Genomic DNA, 23,581 nt, shown 5'->3' with positions numbered 1-23,581 from the left:
AGGCAGGAAAGAGTGCTGGGTCTAGATGACCCCAGCTAGATGCTTATCTAACCTCCTCTTGAAGACCCCCAGGGTAGCGGAGAGCACCACCTCCCTCGGGAGTCCGTTCCAGACCTTGGCCACTCGAACTGTGAAGAAGTTCTTCCTAATGTCCAATCTAAATCTGCTCTCTGCTAGCTTGTGGCCATTATTTCTTGTAACCCCCGGGGGCACCTTGGTGAATAAAAACTCACCAATTCCCTTCTGTGCCCCCGTGACGAACTTATAGGCAGCCACAAGGTCACCTCTCAACCTTCTCTTGCGGAGTCATAGGAGGCAAGGAGGTTTGTCCCCTTTAACTTCCTCAAAAAGAGTTATATTCAGTCTCAATTTTCAATATTTTATTGTAACTTTAATCAAGGAAGTGAGCATTTCTCAGTTATAATATCTATACCAGGTTAGTGTTGGCAGTATGATGGTAAGCAAAACTGTCTTCCAGGCAGTTGACTCAGGTTTGATTCCTGGCAGTAAGGCTTCCATTAGTTAAGGATAATTTTGCCTTGAGCAAGGGCCTGGACTAGGTGACCTCTTGAGGCTCCTTCGAACCCTACTTTTATATTATTCTAATTGCTTCTAAAAAACTCATTAATTGGCTTGGCCTCCAAGCTTTGTATTTGTTTTTTAACCAGCTGTTGCCAAAAATCTGCTGTGTAGAACTAATTTTAGGAGGTGGACATTTACGCTTTCAGTTAATTTAGGAATAGGGACATGAAAATATTTTATCAGGTTCCAGCAGACCATTAAAATTCTGTTAAAAGTTTTAAATAACATTGCTAAGACTTTTTTAAGTTATTTAAACTCTGCTCTGGATTGTAATGGTCATAGTGACTTTGACAGATGTTCTCAGTCACTGTGATTTACCCTGCAAATTTAGGATTACCACTGACTGACTGCCTAAAGTTCATTTTTGAGTTGCTAGGGTTTATGGGATTTAGGTCAACTTTTATATTGTAGTCTTCTTTTGGGGTTTTACACTTTGCATACAAATTTAATAAAACCTGAAAATTATAATCCATGTTTTTACCATATAAGTACTGTACAACTGGATTGGATTGTCCTGTGAGTAAATGCAGAGCCACATCATGCCCATGAGTATTCACAGGCTCCTAATATAGCCAAGTAATTATGCTATATTACAGTTCTCTTCTTTTGAGTGTTAACCATCTTCAGGCACCTCTACAAATTCCCCACGCTAAAGGTGCACTTTTCCTCCTCAGGCCTCTTGTCCAGACTTGTCTTTTCATTACCTATTCATATTGGCATGCATTCAGTTTCTTTGCTGTGTGTGTTCCAGAGGGTGACTGGTATTTAAAAAAATAAAAAAGGAAGGAAAAGGAGATTGCCAGCCACTCTTTAGTTTCTCCCTTGCCACACTCTTTTCACTGCTGCCACTCTATGCCCTCTTACATGTTGTCACTTTAAATGGTGCCCTAAAATGGCTGTATTTCTAGCTTATACTTCACGAGTCAGTGGAATTTTAGGGATGTGCAAGCCTGATCATTATTACAGTATTTTGGGCTGATGTCAAGGAGGAATCAAGCTACAAAAATAAAACTATTACCAGAAGGCGTGAGAAGGTGTTATTTTTATTATTTGGATTGTGGTTGTACCTACCAACTAGCCACTTTACAAATCCACAAAAAGATAATTACTGCCCCAATTAGGAAAGAAGCACAAAACAAAACAAAAAACCAAGCAGAGGGCAACAGAAAAGAAAAGCTATTCAAGAAGAGATGTTAAAGTAACAGTTATTGATGATATTTGTACTTCCATGGAATAGGAAACATTTGTATATCTCTGTGTATCTTACTACATTTGAAATAATTAATTTTTTTTGGCTTCATAATAAGGGCGATTCTTGAGCAGGGTTTTGAAGTAATGACCATCAGGTCCATTAGCTCAGGAATAGGTTCCTTGTAAACGGGGACGCATGAAACACACCCCAGAGTTAGTTGTGGGAGAAGTGAGGAAACAAAACAATTCAGCTGCTAACATTAGATGAATGAGAGAGACGAGGACTGGTAATTTATTTGTCTGTGATCGCCTTCATACCTGGTACAGAAAATGGTTCAGCAATCCACCATTCTAAAGAATCTTCCTTCTCTGAAATAGAGATAATCCAAGCTCTAACACTGACAATGCGAAACGTCCAGGCATTCCAGGAGCTGTTGTCAAAGATTGCAGACACACCAGATATTGAGACAGCTGTAATTCAGTAAAGCTCACACATGATTCAATTTATTGAACTCCTCAACCCCAGCAAGAACTGCTCTGCCAATAAGTGACAGTTTAATGGAACCTGAAAATGGCCTTTTGTTACACTCTGACCTCACTTACCCCAACATCTAAGTATGTGGAAAAATTATATCGATCCTCACTCGAGGGTTATGTCAGTACCAACATGGCACCAATGTTTTCTGCCCATCCTATACCAGACTTCCTCATTATCTCAGTGCTCTAGGAAGAAGACTGTGTAAGCAAGGGCATCCCAGAAGAAAAGGATCCAAGGAACGGGCCATCTTTGGCAGAGAAGCCTGAACCTCCCTGCAGTTTTGGATAACAGATTTGCAAAATATTCCTCCCTGATGTGGGAGAGAGTGACACACATTGCTCCAAACCCCTGCACGTGTAGCAAGGAGCTGAAGGATTCTGCCAGAGAAGGACAAACAACCAGCAATGCATGAGTCGGACACTGTGACAAGTTTTGCAGCTATGTTTGCTGTGATGCAACCCAGGGGAAGTCCAGATGACCTTTAAAGATTTGGCATTCAAAGGACTGGACATATATAGCTGTAGGACTGATGGGAAACTATGCCAGTATCAATCCTCTCACTGTGATGGTAGAGAATCCTAGTACCAAGGAGCTTGAGCATATCCCGCCCAATTTAGCCTACAGGGACACCCTAAAGCCAAAAGTACAGCTCAGGATTGCCTGAGATTGAATGCATAGGATGAACTCTGAGCAGCCTTGCCGGCATAGTTCTACTATTAGGCCCACCTGCCAGGTGCAGGTGGGCAGGGGTTTGGCAGAGTGTGCTTGAGCCCCTGTGCGCCAGGACTCACCATTGCCACAGTGTAGACAAGCTTCCAAAGGCACCACAGCCTGCCCACCCATGTACAACATGTCCCAGCTCTTCAAGAAGAGACTTGTCATTGTTACTACTCATCACATGCATGCCAACATCTGTATTGAAAGCAAGAAGTCTGACATAACAGTTGGGAACCACACAAGCCGAGAACAATATAGGCATTCTTCAAAAAAACCCTGATCCTCTTACATTTGGCCTGGGTGAAGATTTCAAACTGTATATTATTGCTACATATAATTGCCTGTGATCACTCCTTGCAAGTCTTCCTGTTAGCTGCTGCTGTCACTCATTTATCATGTAGTGTCATGGAGCCTTCTCAGAAGAGGCCATAGTCCTCAGAAAACCATAAAATAGTCCTTTAATAATGCATTAGCAAGGGCTTCTCTTTCATTATCTCCTCTCTTCAAAGAAAAGGGTCTGAATCCTATCCAAGGCCTGAGGAAAATGAGCAAATGTTTCTGCCACCTGCAAGGGATATGGTGGATATGAGCAGTCCAACCAAACAATTAAGGCACTGGTGCTCAGTCCATCCAGCCATGGGTCAGATGAGTGGCGCAGGGCTGGTCCATGGGCTGGATCCAGCACCGAGTCAGCACATAAGGTCAGTCTGCAAGTGCAGTATGCCCATGGAGTGACTCTGTATGCCTGAATCTGGCTACATGCACAGATCTACCTCACTCACCCAGCAGGCCTCCTCATGGGTCCAGAAATTGGGCAGCAGGGGAGTGGCAATTAACACTGTTACTGTTGTGCCATTGCCAAATTTCCACACCCATGAGGAAACCGGATAATATGGCTTCACAGGCCACATCTTCTCTGGGCGAGAGGTTAAGCACCACTGGGTTAGGGGAAAGGTTTGGAACCAGAGCCAAGCCAAGGGTCTAGAACTAAAAATAAAAGCCAAGATTCAAGTTGAATGACAGGAGCCAACAACAGGGACTAAAATACCAAGTGAGGATCAGGAGACAGAGACACGACATAAACCAGAAGTCTGGAAAGGAGCTTGAAGCAGCAGACATAGACTCCAGTGTTAAATTGTCTACATGTTACTGTCATAAATTCCTAGGTGCTGATCTCAGAAACCAGTCCTCATAATTGCTTAATATATAGTTGTAAAGGCCAAATATGGTCTTACTAGTCCCATATGTGGCAAAATCTGGCCCAGACTATCTGCCAGCCCTGAGACCCTGTCATCACCAGATTCAGGATGATAATATTTGGTTCCATCATTCCATCTCTTCTGGCTCAGGGCTGGTTTCTGGCTTTTGACTTAAAGATGTCACCAGCCACCCAGGGTATGCTTCCAGTCTACAATGGGGCTGAACCAGTGAAGTCCTTCCAACTCCTTCTGGAGGGTATGGTCCATAGGATAAGATTAGTCTCAGAGCCGCATAAGGATATTTACATCAGGATGGGTTCCTCTTGATTCAGTCCCTGGTAAATGAGAAACATACACCAGGGAGTGGTAGTAAGAATTTGCTTCTCATGGTGGGGGGTGTTAATGTGATGTAACACTATCTGCCTGGCCTTACATCAGTCTGCTTCTCCAAGAAACTTTGGCCTTACATCAGTCTACTTCTCCAAGAAACTTCACCTGAATTTCTTTCCTGTATCCTTGGAGCACCATCCAGGTGGCTGTCCTGACCAGAAAGGAAAGCCCATCGATGTGCAAATATGTGCCACAGACACATTTGAGATGGAATGATCGCCAAAGGTCACGAAACTACATAGAAACCTGCTGGAACTTCAAACTACAAAACTAGCCTGTGTGGTACTTCCCCTGGTGCTATGGTACTCAACAGTATAGATACTGAAAGGCAATGGGTCAGTAACATATCTTGTAAACAAGCAACAAAATGTTGGCCTTTCTGTGCAGCAAAACGATTAGTTTGTGGAGCTGGCACTACTTAAATGACATCACATTCAGAGCTTTGCAACTTGTGGCACCTAGCAGCATCTTTTAACAACTGAACAATCAGTCACCAACTATGTGTGGCAACTGCAGAAGTGCAAGTTTTGCTGGTGGGGGAATCTAATAATTTCTTCGCTACCAGAAATAATAAAAAGTACCTCAACTTTTACTCCAAAGGTGTCATAAGCCTGAGATCCCTAGCTTTTTTTTTTTTTTTTTTTACTAATCTTCATTAATTTCCCCTGGAAAATTACCCAAACTAATAGGACCGGGCGAAGTTCGTCTTCACAGCTCTCATCTGGTCTAACAGACTCACCTATTGCATATGTTCCATATGTTCCTACTGCTCATAGTCAAGCTCCCAGACCATCCAGACCTGATATCATAAGAAAAGGAGATAAATACTTCATTCAGCTCTAGATTGCTATGATGGACAGCCTGGATGCTGGTTAAACAGGTATCATGGGAAAAAGACTGTTTGTCAACATGTACAGGATATAGCACAGAATAGAAAACCATAAGGAAGGCCTACTCTTCCAAGTGAGAGAGGTATTCCATATTGGTGGGTCAAAATGATCCTCAAGCCTGAGCAGGCCTTGATTTCTTACATTCTAGATTATTTAGTGGATTTACAAGCTTCTGAACTCCTTCAGTTTAATCAAAGTTCACCTGGTAGCACTGTCAGCATATGACTTTCTAAAGCAGTCATTTTTCATCTTCTCCCTTCTAAAAGCATTGAAACTTCTCAAAGGCTTTATACATGCACACTCACTGGTCACAGAACAGGCCCCATCATGACACATCAACATTGTCCTTCTGAAGTTCATGGAGCCCCTTCCTTTAAACTTATTGTGGAGTGTTCCAGTCACCATCCTACCTTTAGAAAGGTCTTCCTGATGGCTACTGCTTCTTCCAGGAGAAATAAAGTTGCCAGATCCTCCAAGTAGAATGCTATACCTCATTCAACAAGAAGATTTTGAAACTGAGGCCATCTGCAAAGTTCCTCTCAAGGTAATGTCTGAGTTCCACATGCACTAGTCAACAAGCTTACCCACATTCTTCCGAAAGCTGCATTCTGCACGAAATAAATATGCACTGTGGTCCTACATCCATAGGTCTGAGTTTTTGAGATGATCCCCGGAAGAGGTTTCCTCGCAAAAACTGTGAAAAAGGTAGTTCAGTCTACTAAAACTTAGGCATTGTTCTTGATCTGTTTCCAGAATGTTCTAACGTTCAGAATTTACATTTTTCATGGAACAGTCTGCTTATATTTGTTCACCTCATCCCACCATCCTAATCAGGATCCTGTTTGGTGGTCACATATGGCGGAATCCATTTTGGCACAAACTGGGGGAAAAATACTATAACACAAAAATAATGTTTTTTTTCCAGACACTGGGGATCTTTGAAATGTCAGGGTAGATCCTTTATCCGTCCTCCATCCCTGCTTTCTGATCCCTCAAATTCACTGAGATTTGAAATGCGAGGGAACTGAGAGAGTGTGGCCGCTGCTTTTCCTTTTATGACTTCACAGGGGAGGGAAGAAGGCCTAAGGAGCTTCCCTGGTCCTGATGGACTGCTGTGGTTATTCCAAATATTCTGAGCTCAAGTGCTGGGGAGTTCCACTGACTACAGTGTCTTAAAGAAGTTACTATAGCATTGGTAACCATTCTTTCCGAAGTCCTAATTGGATACAGAGGTCACATCTACATGAGACACTGACTGCTCAGTAGCTCGTTACTACCACACAGTAGCATCACGTGCCACGAAGCGTGACACGATGCTGCTGCTCAGTAGTAATGAGCTACTGTGCAGTCAGCATCACGTAAAAGCCACTTGGTAACACTGCTGTGTTCCTGACCAGTTCCTGACCAGTCATTTAGTACTTGTGTATGCAAGTACTAAATAACTGTGCAGTAATGACTGCATAGTCAGCGTCAGATGTGGCCAGAGACTGATAAAGAAATAGTTAAAGGTGGCAGAGGTTGGAGATTATGTAATCCTGCTAACTGGAGTAGGTGAGCATGCCAGCATTGGACTGTGAAGTATTTTAGGTTCCCTAAAAGTTATGCTCTTATATAACTGTGACTCCACTGAGGTCAGTGAAGTATACTGATATAACTGACAATTAAATTTGGCCCCAGGGACTTTGGAGGACCATATTAAGAGATGTGCAGTAATCCAACAGGAGCAGTAGTTAAGACATGAATAAGAATTTCAGCAGAGGTAGGGTCAAAATCAGGGCTAATTCTGACAATTATGGTAGACGTACATAGTTAGAAGGGAGGTGTGAGAAAAAGAAAAAGGGTCTGAGAGTTGAGAATCATTCTACATTTTCAGGCCTTGACAGTCAATTTAAGGTTTGAGAAAGTAAAGGAATAGTGGAGTCAGAGACATGGAACAAAGAGATTATTTTATCTAGAGGGTAGATTTCAATCTTTGAAGCATGCAGTAATAGTAGATCTTTTAAAGCAAGGAACTGACAGAGGGTCTAATGCTGCAATACTTGACCAAACCAAACTCCCGCTGAAGTCTGTCTTAAGCAAGAACTGCAGGATCAGGTCCAGGGTCAACACAGAAAGACTGTAGTATTAAAGATGGTACCAAATGGGATGAAGGGATGCATTTCAAAAGCATATAGAAGGGCTGAATGAAATGTGCATGACAGAAGGAAAAAAAGGGAGAGAGAAATGGGAGATAGTGCTTTAACTTTTTAATATTTTGTATTCATTTAAAAAACTCAAGCTAAAGTGCACTGGCTAGCATACTTCCATACACCAATATCACTCACAGACTTAGCACTAGCAATAGTATGTTATAGATGACTACTGTTGCAGAGTCAGCGAATAATGTTATTTCCTGTGGGCTACAAAACTAATGGAGACTGTTTAAAATAAAATCAGGTTTTGATGGTATGGTAGGTTCTTTGGGAGAAAACAGACCTTAGATATTAAGAAGATTGAGAATATTTCATATCGCAGAAAAAACAATTTTATAGTAAAACAAATTTTTGCTATAGAAGTCTTAGACAATGGGATTAATGAATCCCTGGTTCTAAAGGGTACCACTCCACTGAAGTCAAACAAGTACAGCCTAGTAATACCAGACACAAATGTTTCTTACTGTTTTTTTAATTTGTTGTACATTTACACTTGATGTCTTAATTTTTAAGAAAAAAGTTGGGAAAAATTAATCATCTCCAGTATCCTGTCTCAAATGTTACACTGTCTTCTTTTGTGTAACATCTGAGGACAGCAGAATCTTTAATGTATTTAGCTTCCTTCCCTTCCTGACAGATAAGGAAATGTTTTCCTGAGGCAGTGATTAAGTAACTTGCCTGAGGCCACATAGGAAGTCTGTGACAAAGAAAAGAAGCGTGCATTGCTCTCTAATCACAGGCGTGTACACTCGTCTCTCAAGTCACAGGCTACCATCCTCCCCCTGAAAGCATCTTTCTCTCTGTGTCTTGTTACTTTTGTTTCATCCTGCTAGCTGATCAGAACATACCCATGTCTTTATAGAATTATTTATTCTAAGAAATTGTTTTAGGAATCTCTTTTCAAAACTGAAGTGACTTCTCTGTCCAGAGGTTTAGGGATGGAAAGGCAAAAGGGCACAATTAGAAGCTGTCCTCTTCATGTTAATGGGACATGCATAAAAGACTCAAGATAAGAGCAGATGTAGTGAGTGCACAGTTAGTCTGAATGACTGGGCTGTTGCTTAACAGAGTTGATTGCCAACTGTATTGACACATAGCACTATGTCATTAAAGTGTATGTGCAGGAATTCCTTTGTGGTATATGCAATGAAAACTGCATATGTTAAAATAATGCTTATTCCTATTATTAGATATTTTTAACACTGATCTTACTGTTCTGATTCAAAACATGGCAATTTCATTGTCGGTGCGACTCATCACTGTAATTAAAGGCACCAAATATTTAAATTATATGTATTCTTTGCCACCAGCAATGCATCTGTTTGGTCTCAACTGGCAGTTACAACAAACTGAAAATGACACGTTTGAGAATGGAAAAGTGAATTCTGATACTGTGCCAACACACACTGTATCGGTACCTTCTGGCGAAAACGGTAAGTGAGGCCCTAATTTCATCTAGTTCCTTTTTTTAGGATATCCTTTCCTTGAACTTGTGTTGCATTTGCATCAATTATTTATAATCTTGTTCTTTTTCAGCCTTGTAGATATTAAGTACAAGACAGTTTTAACACAGTCGCAGTACTACGTGAGTGTAAACCATTAGCATTTCAGAGTGGAAGGGAGCACATCTTTCCTCCCACAGGTGGAGGGAACGACACCAGTAGCCGTCCTCACCAGCTGAGCATCAGTTTAGTGCATTGTAACTTTTGGCCTCTGTAGCTAAGAGAAATACCATGGATGGTTTTGGTGGAAGAGATGAGATATCATTGTATCACTTTATAGCTTATATAATGTTGACTCTGTCATTAGTAAGAAGAACCGATTAGGCATTTTCTAATACAATTGTTTTTCATTGGAAAATGTTGATTCTTCTGCAGCTGGAGACTTCAGAGGCATAGGCTTGTGGGGCCTGGGTCACACACTGGGTAAGCCACACACTGAGTGGGGCAGGCCCTTCTAGGATTCCTTCTGCACCTTGCAGGCTGCACTGGCGGCCCACAGCCTCCCTTACTTCCTGGGCATCACTGGTGGCACATGGTCCCCTGTGCCAGTGGCAGGCAGGCACTCTGGGCCCTCCCCAACTGCGCAGAAGTGGGAAAGGCAGCTGCAGGGGCCTGAGAGGTTCATGTTAACTGCTTCTGGGCTGTATGCAGCCTGCAAGCCATGTGATGGCTCCATAGGCCTCTCATTGGACAGCCCTGCTCCAAAACAAACTTCCCTGCAAATGTATGTACTTGGCAGTCATTTTCCTGGATGGGAAAGATTCAAAGATTGGAGCCCATATCATAATGAATTCTTATTGCAAGTAGTTAGAAATGATTTAGAACTGTAACACTTGGAAGACCTACAGTATCTGGGTCAGACCTGACAAGGAGGGGCTAATTCAGAGAAATAAGACTACCATATGATGTTTCTAAGTTCTGTGTTTTCCATTAACTCTGACTAGTTTCCAGAACAAAATCCTTGTTTATTCCAGAGGGAAGTAAAACCTACTCCTGAGAGAACAATGCCATAAAAAACTGCGAGAGAGATTTTTTTAATGTCCTCTTTTGGTTAATCTCTGTGAAGAGGACAACATGCCTAGAGTTATTAAATTAATGCCTATATTGCCTGTGATTGGGGGTGGGGGAGACTTTGCTATATAATGCCTACTATTTTTTTCCTTTGAGTTCTGGTTTTATCTTTGACTTCTTACTGGAGTACAGTAGGCTATGCGTTAATCTGTTTTCCAGGGTAGGATAGGATATGTAGTCTTATCTTATTCAGCCAATATATACAGTCAAAATACTTTATTTATTTTGTTATAAGAAGCTTTTAAAACACAAACCACTTAAAGGAATTGTATTCATTTCACCTTTTTCAAGTTGCCCTTTAAGATTCTTGAAACCTTTAAAAGCCCATGCACTTTTGGCTAGCAGGAGCTTTAAAATCAATAGTTTTTGAATGGAAAACTTGATTTAAATGTTTGATGAGTGTTGTATTTGTTTTGCTACAAAAAATCCATTTTCCCCTTCACAGGGTGCAGCTGATCTCCCCTGGAAATTTCCCCAGTAGAAGCTTCTTCCTTCTCACAAAGGAAGAAGAAGCTTCTACCAGCATTTAATATCTTGATTTTTTTTTTTCAAATCACCCCAACTCAAATTATAGAAACGATATAACTTAGTTCCATCTCTGTCATCTTCTAGTCTTGTGAAGCCTGTCTAGTAAAGCTCTCTGTGTCTTTCTCCTCTTATTTCCTTTTGCCTAGTTCTCTGACTTAGGTGCCTGTACTTAGGTATCCATTATCTCTTCCCGTGTGTGGTTGGTTTCTTTCTTATAACAAGCACTGGAAAGAAGCTACTGCGTGTGTAATGAATCTGCACACGCACACACACGCACACACACACACACACGCAGAGTGCAGTGGTGGCTGACAGAGTTGCTGTATTCATCAGCCATATCTAATACTTTTTTCATATAAAACTTTTTTCTTATAGTTGTTTTTAATTCTATAAAACAAATAAAAACCTGCTGGTACAATTCCTTGTCTTTGGAAATAATAGGGAGTGATATGACAGTCAAATTATAATAACAAATGATATTTTTAGGCTCTGTTTCTTCCAAAGATCCCCAAATCCTGTAAATCCTTTATTGGGATCATTTAATCTGTTGTAAAATGCTTTCACCTGTAGATTTGGAAGGTAATGGTCTTTTAACAGGTTATATCATCAGTGCATGACAGGAAGATGGGCAAGGTTCTTTGGGTAGACGTGATATCTTTTATTAGATCAACTGAGTAGTTGGAAAAAAGTTCTTAGCAAGCTTTTGGACGCAGTCACCCTTCTTCAGGCATAGGAAGCCTCTGCTGTTCTGAGACTCCAAGGAATGAGAGAAGCTAAAAGTGTAACAGGATGTCAGTGAGAATGTAAATAGGTAGAACTTAGGGGGAAAAAAGGTAAAGGGGGGGGGCAGGTACAAGCAGCGACTGCCCTTAGAAGCCAGTAGCGGCTTCGGCAGCAGCCAATCTCGGGGCAGGGGCATGTGCCCTGCACCCCCCCTCTCCCCCCCCTTTGCCTTTGGGACCAGTGTGCATGTGGCGTGTGGGGCTGGATCTGGCATTGCAGGCAGCACAGTGGATCCATCTGAGGCGCCTCATACAGTTCAAACCTTGGCCCCCTGTGTTGCATGCAGTGCTGGGACCAGCTGTGTGCTGCAAGTAGTTCATGTCCCAGGCCAGCCCCTCGTGCTGCATGCAGAGCAAGCCCCTTCAGCTGGGGCTCTCTCAAATGCTTTACAAAGCATTTGTGATCCTGTACCAGCGCCCATTTGGGGTCGGTAGATTCTATATTCATTTCGTAAAAAGACGAATGGGGCATAGATAAACTAAAAACCGCAATACTCGTCAAAGCTGAGAATATAAATATAGGAGTCCTAGCTTTACGTGTTTTCAACTGATAATTTGGAATCATTCCCTAAAACATGCTCTTGGCATCATTTTACATATGTCATTTGAACACATACAGTGCAAAAAAAACCTTTATAACAGTTTTCACTTGCTTGATTGTAAAATGAAGAAAATGTATTCCAGCCCCCACCCCCAATTTTGACTGTCCCTAAATTGCATACTTTGAGAATTAGAACACTGAGGTCACTTAAATATTATAAGCAAATTAAAATACATTAGACTTTAACTGCCACGTGTATGTATCAAGCTTTTTTTTATTGTTTATAGTACTTCATGTTAATGAAATGTTTAATAGTTTCTTAATTAGATGCTGTATTGATTTTTCCAGAAAGGTACATTTGTAAGGAGGATTTTGATTTCATTTGTTTTGTGATGCCTGTAGAATTAACTAGTGATTCTCAGTTATGACTGATGGTTATTTGTAGAAGGATATACGGAATCCCACCTCAAACATTGCACAGTAGGAGGTCTGAAACCAAGGTTATAGGAGGAATTAGAGGGTGTGCTATTGATTGTCTATAAATCTAGCCTTGTCTCCTGATATTCTAATTAGTGTTGCCTACAAAGGAAGGACTTGAAATTATATTGTCAGTTACAATAAAATAATTTTATCAGTTATACTCCACAACAGTTACCATTAATCTTTTTAATGTTTTGTTTACTTGGTGTTTTTTTATATTATGAATGTGAATTTTAAGTACTTCTTTCCCAAATTATCCCATAGAACATTAGTAAATATTCTGAAAAGTTTTTTTCAAGTTCATGAAAATTTTAGAAACTGTCTGAAACTATTTATATTAATTGAATTTTCATAAATACTGAAGAACCACTGAAAACATTTATTTACAGTTGAATAACAGTTGAGTTTCTGGTACAATGAAATTCAACAAACAGAATGCATAAATATTTTGGCTTAAAGTATTGATTTAAGTGTCTAAACCTTTATTTTATTTTGTTTATTGTTTCTGTAAAGTTAGGGAGAGAACAGTATTTCTGGCTATTTTTTGAAGGGAAGAGGACTGGAAGGAAAACACTTTGAGTTTTTTGTCAGATATTTCTGTCCTTTGGACTTATGGTGAGAAGTAGTTAGCTGTGCTAGTCTCAAGACAGGCAGAAGGCAGGGTAGATCTGCACTGTATAGACTAACTAAGTCAGAGATGTATAGCATAAACTTTATTACAGTGATTCTCAAGGGTGCTGTGGGGTGCCAAACATTAGCACTGTTAGGTTTACAAATACGATTCACAAGATAAATCCAGAGATTTCAGATAGAAATCCATAGTTGTGGTCTTTCTGAGTTCTTTACAACAGAAAAACTGCTCTATTATTTTTCTGTGGTCAGAAAGAGTGAAAACAAAGAACTGGCATTTTCCAAGAGGTGTCTCAAGTCTATCCAGGGGTGTCTTGAGTTTAAAAAAGGTTGAGAACCACTGATCTATGAAGTGCAAATTCACCCTGGTTTCTGTTTGGACTTCTGAGTCATGCTGCATTATACAAATGAATAGGACTTGTGTTTGAATCATTTAGTCTAGAATCCTAGAAGCATAGAAAATTAGGGTTGGAAGAGACCTCAGGAGGTCATCTAGTCCAGCCCCCTGCTCAAAGCAGGACCAACCCCAACTAGATCATCTCAACCAAGGCTTTGTCTTGCCAGGTCTTAAAAACCTTAAATGATGGAAAGCCTATAACATCTCTGGGTAACCTGTTCCAGTGTTTTTCTTCCCTTCTAGTGTGAAAGTTCTTCCTAATATCTAACCTAAACTCCCCTTGCTGCAACTTGAGACTGTTGCTCCTTGTACTGTCATGTGCCACCATTGAGAACAGTCTAGCTACATCCTCTTTTGAACCCCCCTTCAGGTACTTGATGCCTGGTATTAAATCCCCTCTCAGTCTTCACTTCTCTAGACCAAATATGCCTAGTTTCCTCAGCCTCTCCTCATGTGCTCCAGCCTCCTCACCATTTTCATTGGCCTCCACTGGACTCTCCAATTTGTCCACATCCTTTCCATAGTGGGGTGCCCAAAACTGAACACAGTACTCCAGATGTGGCCTAACCAGTGCTGAATAGAGGGGAATAATAACTTCCCTTGGCCTACTGGCAACACACCTACCAATGCAGCCCAGTATGCCATTAGCCTTCTTGGCAACAAGGGCACACTGCTGGCTCATATTCAGCTTGTCCTCTGTAACCTCCAGGTCCTTCTCTGCAGAGATGCTGCCTAGTCAGTCAGCTTCCAGCCTCTACGCATGGGATTGTTCTGTCCTAAGTGCAGGACTTTACACTTGTCTTTGTTGAACCTCATGAGTTTCTTTTTGGCTCAATCCTCCAATTTGTCTAGGTCTCTCTGAATCCTAGCCCTACCCTCTAGCATATCTACTATTCCCTCCAGCTTGGTGCCATCTGCAACTTGCTGAAGATGCACTCTATCCCATGTTCCAGGATGTTGATGAGATATTGAACAAAACTGGCCCCAGGACTGACCACTGGGGCACTCCACGTGATACTGGCTGCCAACTAGACACTGAGCCATTGATTACTACCCTCTGAGCCCAATGATCCAGCCAGTTTTCTATCCACCTTTACAGTTCATTCATCCAGCCTGTACTTCCTTAGCTTGCCTGTGAGAATGTTGTGGGAGACTGCATCAAAAGCCTTCCTAAAATCAAGGTACACTGCATCCACTGGTCTCTCTGCATCCACAGAACCAGTCATCTCATCATAGAAGACAGTCAGGTTGGCCAGGCATGATTTACCCCTGGTGAATCCATGCTGACTGTTCCTAATCACCTTCTCCTCCAAGTGCTTAGAAATGGATTCCTTGAGGATTTCCTCTGTGATTTTTCCAGGGACTGAGGTGAGGCTGACTGGTCTGTAGTTCCCTGAATCCTCCTTTTTCCCTTTCTTAAAGATGGGCACTACATTTGCCCTTTTCCACTGAAGAACCTGATCTACACAGACACTACAGAGCCAGATCTAAGTAATGCACTTTTTCTTTCAGTAAAGTGCATTTAGGGCTTTTTGGAGGTTTTTTTTTAAAGTGTGTAAGCAGCCTAAGATGTTAAAACAGAAGTGATGAAAACATCAAGATTCATGTTATGCCCATTAGGGCACAACAGGGAATTGTTAAAAACTGTTTCAAAGCCTCCTTCTTAAGAAGGCAAGTGGATGCCACAATGACAATTTGGAGAGGGGTGATGTTAGTGTGCGAGAGGGTTGTAAGAAGCAGTATGTCCAGTTGGCTCCCATTTGATAGTGAAGTAAGAGAGGGGTGCAGTTGCACTTGTTACCTGCAAGGGGAAATTAGCCTGCTAAAATCTGGAAATTTCTGCACAGTGGGCAGGGCAAGGCAGAATATCTTATAAAGTGGGCCTGACCAATTTTGCCAAACTGGCAAAAACTCACCTTATTTTCATTCTTCACAGGTGGTTGTTTTTCATTCCCTATGAAGTAACTGTGAAAGTGGCAAATCAGTACTGCAAATAAGTGTTTATTATATCAGTGTAAATTTATATGATAAAACAGGCCTAAGAGAAGTAGGTGGTAGAAAACAGATGATTAAATAAACTGAAGTAAATAAATGCAGGCTCATTTTTCTAGAGGAAAAATACAAAAGCTGTGAAAGCTTGTTAAGGAGAAAGTTAGAAAAGATGAACTGTCATCATAAGCAGAGTAGAAAATTGGTATCTCTGGATTCTTCAAGATCAGATATTCTACAGTTTCTTGAAAAAGCAGTACATAGATCAGTTTGATTCTGCAAGTGAGATGTGTTTAATGACTTCAACACCATTGATACATAGCTATGATGATGATATACATCCCAGTACTGAGCTTTTTTGTAGTCCTTCAATATCCATTTAATTGAGGGAGCAGTCCACTCATCATCAACATGAAAAATGACAAGGATCAATTGTGATCTTGATGAGTGTTTCAAATGGTAATCCATTTTTTTGTATTTTAACTTTTTCCAGAGAAGATAGCATCACTGTTTGTTGCATGAGGTGATGGATAATTGTGAAAGTAAATCATAAAAAACAGGACAGTAGTATTCAGAATGTCAGTTTCTTAAAAGTTTTCCCTGCACATGTGTTCAGACAACTTAAAAATTGATCAAGTTTGTTCTAACACATTTAAATTGGTTTGGTTGAAACTTTGTAGTAGACTGAGTGCTGAAATGTTTAAAATAATAATGGTTTATAGGACTTTGACTACACTTCAGTTTTTTATATTGATTTCATCAAGTTTAATCTAGACTAGAAAACGCATGTGTTAAAGTGCAAGTCTTGCTCATACCAGGATTCTAAAATATAGTAGTTAAAATGTATTGGCTAAACATCTTTAATGAGCCTGAAACAACTGCTTCAGGTTTCACTTGTTTAAGTTGTCCATACCAGCTAGTCCCTAGTAATAAAATCCAAAGGAAGTGACATCCAGAATGAGGTCTCAGTCTATGGATTTGGTAACTGGAAATTGGTCAATATCTGAGTTTGAAACAGGCTTGATGCAAAAGAACTCAGATATTCCAGATTTGATGCCCATTATTAGTCTAAACCACTCTCTTCATGCTTCAGCCTTTCTGGCTGCATTCCTTAAAGTTGGCTTAGTGAATTGGTAAGAGGACACCTCCGCTAAACCCCATTGTCTTTGCTAGCGAGTTAATGAAGCAGCTTTATGGAGTCTTTGAGGGATTCTGCTTCCTGCACTATTCTTCCCAAAGTAAAAGTAGTAGTAAACTGGCAGTGCCTTGACTTTCCTTGATAACATGACCAACAAGCTTCCATTTCCTCTCCGGCACTTGGTATCTGGGACATTTTAGTCTTTAGGGTTTCCTGTCTCAGTTCTCAGAACCTCTTTTGTCTACTGATGATTTTTTGGGGTGCCTAAGTGTCACATTTGTTAGGTCCCTAAGAACAGCTTCTTCTCAGGTGTTTCTTGCAGCATGGCTGGAGCATTGTAGAAAAAATAGTAGTAGTAAATAGTAGCATATTGTGATAACGCCCAAAGGCTGTAGGGATTAAGCCCTTATTGCTTTGAACGCTGAACAAACAATTAAAGGGTTGTGGTGTTAATTTTTAATTTGGGCAATTTGAATTTAGTATAAAGATACCTATTCACAACTTGGCAGATAGTGGAAATAATAGCAGTTATCAAGTTTTACCCATTTTGTTCTGTTCTGTTCGAATTTGCTAGTACTCATGTCCAGTTTAAAGTAACAGTTCAGTTTTTAAAGGCTTAAAAATGCTGTGAATTCACTATTATATATGTTTCTTCACTTGAAGTTCTCTGTTATGTTTTATGTGCACTGCTTTGCTTTTTTGAACAGTCCTTTAAAAGAGAATAAGGAGAGACACATTTATCTAGGGAGAGTACCACAAAAAGCCTGAGATAATGCGGTGGTTACAGGGTTAGGAGCCAGGACCCCCTGAGTTCTGACTCTGGTTCTAACCACAGCTGCTTCTGTGGCCTTGAGCAAGCCATTTAACCTCTCCTCATCAGGTTAAACATTTGTGAAATGTAAATACATTCTATAATTGTCTGTTTCTCAAGGTAATGTGAGAATGAATTTGTTAATGGGATGACCTCAGTTAACTTCAAAGGGAGTAGAGAGTGTGTGCTGCCTAACACCAGATTTGATGTATGTTATGGAAAGTGCCTGAGATAGAGAAGAGATGATAGTGTGTGTCTAGGTCTGTGGTTTTGGAACTATGTGAACCAAGTTGCTGGGTTCAAATACAGCCAGCTTTTGTGCAGTATAGTTCAGGGCATGAAAGTAGTCTGATTTATGAGCTCCATAGGAGTTTTGAATCTGAATCTTCATGACTCAGATCCATTTATAATAGAGAATACAGGGTTTGTTGGTTTTTCTCCACTTGGCTGGGTTGCTTTTAACAATACTTCAGAGAATCTTAGTGATGTTTAAATAAATGCTCTATTATTTAATTTAGTGAAAATTCTGTTGATGTTTTTGTGTTTTATAAAAGTAAACTGAAAAGCTTTTTAATCCATTTCTCTTTAATTTGCACTTTGTAGTATAACTGTATGTGTAAAATGACCGATGAACATCATAGATAATCTTCCTTAAGAAATACTAAGAGACATACTTTGTAAGGTAATTACGTTCATAACAATCAAGCATGACGATAAATCCTAAAAGAGTTTCCTTAAGAGAGATGTTGGGAAAGTCATGGTATATTGCCTGTGAAGGTACTTGTATGAGAGATCCTTGTTTTTGTAAGATTCATATCAGTAAATTCTCTGGGATATTGAATGTCTTCAAAAAAGTTCAGAAATAACAATCCATCTGAGATAATCTAAATATTTGGCAACTTATTTAAAAGAAGACTGAAAACTAAAAGGGAATATTAATGTTTGATCTCTTAATATTATTTTAACATCCCAGGAAAATTAGGGGGATTTGCACAAGAGAACAACACTATAGATTCTGGAGAGCTTGATATAGGCCGAAGAGCAATACAAGAGGTTCCTCCTGGGATCTTCTGGAGATCACAACTCTTCATTGATCAGCCACAATTTCTAAAATTCAATATCTCCCTTCAGAAAGATGCATTGATTGGAGTTTATGGTCGAAAAGGCTTACCACCTTCACACACTCAGGTAAGAGCTCTTTTCATTTAAAGCAAGAGAGTGTATTTGAAAACTGCCAGTTTTTATCTTTTTAAATATTTTATCTCTCAAGATTGAAGGCTTTTCCTTTTTGCTGTTTTGTTTCTGTATTGAACTTACATTATGTGAAAAATGTACAGCGTCTTTTTTGAATATTTATAGAGTTAAAAGATATTCTAAAATTTAGAATCTACAATGCAGGATAAAATATTTTTCTGACCTGTTTTGATCATCTCTTTAGATCAAGCCTATCTAAAGATATGCTTAATAAAGAATTTTCACGTGCCTTCCTGGACCATACTGCAAAGACATATTTTTAAATTTAAAAGTAAATTTGTGTATCATATTGTCACACAATTATCTGCACTCCTGTGTTTGCCTACTAAAAGGCAAAGCTGGTAACATTGCAAGCAAATAAGAAAGATCTTTTTTTTTGATCAAGAATTGATTTGTTTTCTATCACAGTGTCAAAGTTTGGTATTTGAGTAAATAGGCAATACACATGTACACACACCATATATGTATAAATTCATTGTTTGTATACGGATGTACATATGTACACACACACACAGAGGCAAAATGAAATATTGGTTTATGTCTATACAGAGAACCAAGGCTGTTAAAAAAAATAAAAATTTACAAGACATTTTCCTTTCATAAGAAAATACTCCAGTATCTAAAAGCTATTTAATACATTTTTGCTCTGCTTCTTGAGAGGTTTCTTAAGAAATATATCATTGCATATATAATCCTGCTCTTACACAGTGATATACAGACTGCATACATATATCTATGTAAAGTTAATGGAAGTGTTGCAGTTTAAGCACCTTAAGAGTGAGCAGTTAAATTTTAATATATAGTCTTACTGGCTGGAATATCATAGAAGGAAAAGGATAGTTCCCCTTCATCATGTTCAAGGACAATACTTTGACATTAACCATGTTAAAAGCTTATTTAAACCTCCAAACGTAAATTTCTTAGCTTTCAAACAAGCTTCAGCTCAAGTTCTGGCACCTGATCTCTGTTTGTTCTTAAAAGAAACATTTTATCCTGTTTTCCAAAAGTAATCTTTTGCATAGTTTAGGGAGGATTTTCAACTTTGTAAGGCCTACTTCTTACCAATATGGGTGAAGGACACTTCTGGTTTTGTCATGGACAGATCTGTGAATGAAGCGTCCTGATGGTAGTTGCAGATGAACTGATTTGGTAATGCAAGTCATTTGGTTTCAACAGTAAAACCAAGTCACTTGTTTATTTTAATGCATAGTTTTAATAATTTTTTGCATGTTATTGCGCTATTTAAAAGTTTTTCAGATCTCTTTAAACATGATTTTTTTTAAATTGAAAGTATCTGAACTTTCTACTAGGTACTCCTGCCCTGCTGCCCTCTTCCATGGCCTCCAAAGCCTGGTAGGTGCAACCCGGCACTGCAGGACAGAGCAGGGCCATACAGGAAAGCTGTTTGCCTCTGTGAGCTCCACAGTGCCCTGGCGATGCGTCCCCTGCTCACGTGGTAGCAATGAGGGGCCACCTGCGCCACTGCCTCTGCTGTAGCCATGCATGCAGGGGACTCTTCACCAGGGCAGCACAGAGCTTGCAGTGGCTAGCAGCTTTCCTGCGCAGGCCCACTGTACTCTGCCACTCTGGGTCCTACCCACCGAACTGCAGAGGCCCAGGGGGAAGGCAACAGGGTGGGAGCCCACAGCTTGCAGCGCACACCCGTCCCTACCCCAACCCTGCGCACAGATCTGGGGGGAATGGGTCCTGCCACCCCTAGGAGTGCAGCCCCAGCCCTGCCCAACTCTCTTACTCCCTCCCTTCCTGTGGGGGCCTCAGTCCCCACCCACCACTTAGCTACAGGACTGGCGCCCCCTGCCTGACAGCCCTCCTCCTGCTCCCTCCCAGCCCCCTGCAGGCTGGAACTCTGCCAGCCTGCAGGGGGCTCATTGTAAAACTGCAGGATGCATGGGTTTCTCGGCTAAACTCAGAAATCCACATTTTACTCAGGTAAGGGGGGAAATCCACATTTTACTCTGTTTTTCTGTAGGAAATGGAAAACCCAGATCCCTGCTGATCAGGTCCAGTCTCTTTCATGATCAATAACTGATACATTCAGAAATCATTTCACCAGAACAGCAAAGCTCTTCTGGAAATCTAACTATTGCATCTTCTGTTAGAATTTTCTTTGACTTCTACAATCTGTTATTAGTGAGGTAAAAAGTAGGGTAGATTTGCACCTTGTAGACTAAACCAGAGGTGCATAAGCTTTCATAAACAACAACGTAAGTTCTTCAGATGCTATGAAGGGACTGGAGGTAGTAGAGCTTCTAAATAGAAAGCAGTGATTAGAATACGAAGGGAGGGAAAGGGGGAGGACAAAAGGAGGGTGCACTGGTGGGAGTGGCAAGGTGAGCAGTAGAGAGAAAAACAAAGCAATTAACCCACTGAGGGACACAGGTTTTATAAAAGCTAATCCAAGTACCATATTTACTTGAATATAAAATGACCCTGGCTCTAAGAGGACCCCCAGTAACCAGACTCTCTCTATATATGGAAAATTTATAAATGTGTTGTAATTTTCCAGGTATAGAATTTCATTATTGGAGGTTTGTCTTGTATGCGTCTCCCTCCCACTGCTACAGCAGGGAAAATAAATCTGGGGGTCAGGTACCACCTTTGTCCTCTACCCTCCAACTTCTTCCCCCTCTCCCTTCTTTCAGACCCTGCTCTCCCTGAGCATGAGGAAGTAAAGAGGAAATTTGAAAACACTAACCTCAAAACAGACAGACCTGTAGTAATTTGCATATAGTAACTATAGACTTAATTCATGCAGAAATGGTGCATCATGCCCCTTTTTTAAACTGCTGCAAGTTTTAGAACAGGTACTTCGTAAACACACTTATAAGCAGCACTTTGGTACCTGCTTATATATAGTACAAACTATGCATGATATTAGTCCAAAACCAAGCGACTTATGATTTACCATATAGTTCATTGGGCTGGGCCCCACAAGAATCAACAGCTTTTCAAGTCGTATTAATTATATGTGCCAGGCTGAGAGAAGGGCAGCAGAGGTATTCTGGGTGAACTGTTTGGGGCCCCGTTTGGTAATGTTTGCCAGACATTTAAGGCTGGTGAAGAAACAGGAATAATTGGAAATGGGAAAGAAAGGCACAGCTCAGCTGTGGGAGTGAAGAGGAAGTCAAAATGTATGAAGTGCTGTAGCTCATCATGATTTGAAAAATAGCTGGCACTGAGAACTGTCCTATATCACACTACCATATATCTTATTGAGGTGAGCTAGACTAACCTATCCTTGTGGTAGGTTCCCATCAGCATGTTTCCCCAATGTGGGCCGTGTATTTTATAGTCAAGCTCAGTGTTGGCTGCATTTAATCTACTTCATAGTTGGTTTCTATTACTAAGCATGAGCGGCTTTGGCAGCAGTTTAATGGTAGTGTATTTAGTTCCTTATATGCAAATGTAAGACAAGGGAGTCTTTTCCCCATGCATCTTGAGGAAAACAAACTTTTCTTGTATTCAAGTAAATTTGATAATAGGATAAGACCCATTGTCTTGGTTTAGATCATACTTAATACAGTCCAGTCTGTGGATGATTTCTTGTTTTGCAATTTTCTGCTCAGATTTCCTAGATAACAAATCTTAAAAAACAACGGCTACAATGGGGTCCATGATGAAATGACCAGGGATGTTAAAGTGTTGCTGGAGAGATACTATTTGAGGGTGTGGGGCTGTCCTTAAACCAAGAGAGATTTGTCCCCTATTGCTACCTTGAGGTGACTGTCATTTTCCAAAAGGGGTTGGAATTCATTAATGATGTCTCCAGGGTTTTGAAGCTAAATGGATTCTGTTGTTTTTGTCTCAAGGTTGCTGTTGTAGCATGTCAGAGCAGAGTCTGAGTCTGGCTGTCTTGATTTGAGTGGCTATGGTTTTAGGATTGTTTTGTAATTGTATGAATCCATGCTCCAGACCCTAAAAGTATGAATTCCAGTCAGTGGAATCAGAGCAGATACAACTGTAATGTAGAGCTGGCTGTAGATGATGAACCTAGTGAGATGCATGGAGGTCCTGGCATGGAGGGTAGCTGTAACCATTAGTTGGTTTCTGATACAGTGTGGTGGTGATACAGCCATTGCAAACTTTAGCAGTGATGTCCAAGAAATTTAATTTTATGAGTGGAATATTCCAGAGTCAGTTTGATGGAGGGGTAGAAGTTGTTAAAGTCCTGCTGGAGTTTCCCTAGAGATTCTTTCCTATGTGTCTATATGATGATGTCATTAGTGTACCTTAGATATACCAGGGATATGAGAGAGCAGCTGTGGAGGAGGCAAACTTTAAGGTCTGTCATAAATATATTGGCATATTGGGAGACCATATGTGTGCCCATGGCAGCGCCACTTGTTTGTAGACTCCCCAAATCTGAAACACTTGTGTGAGGACTGTTATCAATAGGATTCTTTTTTGCCAGAGACCCCCCACAGCCAAAGATTGACACAGCCCCTCATCCAATTTGGTATCAAGTGAACTTTAATAGTAACCCCTAACCATTATTACAAGTTTCCTCCCTGTAATACAACCTGACAGGTGGCTCCTTAAGAAGTTACATCAATGACTTTCAGTGGTACTGACCTTGGGTCGTCCACTTCGTGCGTGGGATGTTTGTGTCCGGTTTTCCTGCAGTTCAAGCACAAATTCCATGTCCATCTCCCAACTCCCCAGAATAACAGCACAAACGCACACTGTTCCTTTGTTTGTCCATTGTTTTTGTAACTAGCTCATCCCAAATTGTCCAATC

General features: G+C 40.5%; 1 protein-coding gene across 14 annotated transcripts in view; it reads left to right on the top strand.

The window, feature by feature from the left end:
- The window catches only part of TENM3 (teneurin transmembrane protein 3), a 604,744-nt gene that overhangs the window by 465,341 nt on the left and 115,822 nt on the right, over positions 1-23,581 (top strand). For all 14 annotated transcript variants that reach the window (XM_019481354.2, XM_014594830.3, XM_014594833.3 and 11 more), the window contains 2 exons: positions 9,010-9,132; positions 18,542-18,756. In XM_019481354.2, the coding sequence (XP_019336899.2) occupies positions 9,010-9,132; positions 18,542-18,756 (338 nt within the window). The remainder of the gene's footprint in view (positions 1-9,009; positions 9,133-18,541; positions 18,757-23,581) is intronic.

The sequence above is a fragment of the Alligator mississippiensis genome, chromosome 2, assembly GCF_030867095.1.
Source record: "Alligator mississippiensis isolate rAllMis1 chromosome 2, rAllMis1, whole genome shotgun sequence".
NCBI classification, from domain to species: domain Eukaryota; kingdom Metazoa; phylum Chordata; order Crocodylia; family Alligatoridae; genus Alligator; species Alligator mississippiensis.
Note: the sequence above shows the minus strand (reverse complement) of the source record. Positions and strands in the feature narration are given on the sequence as shown.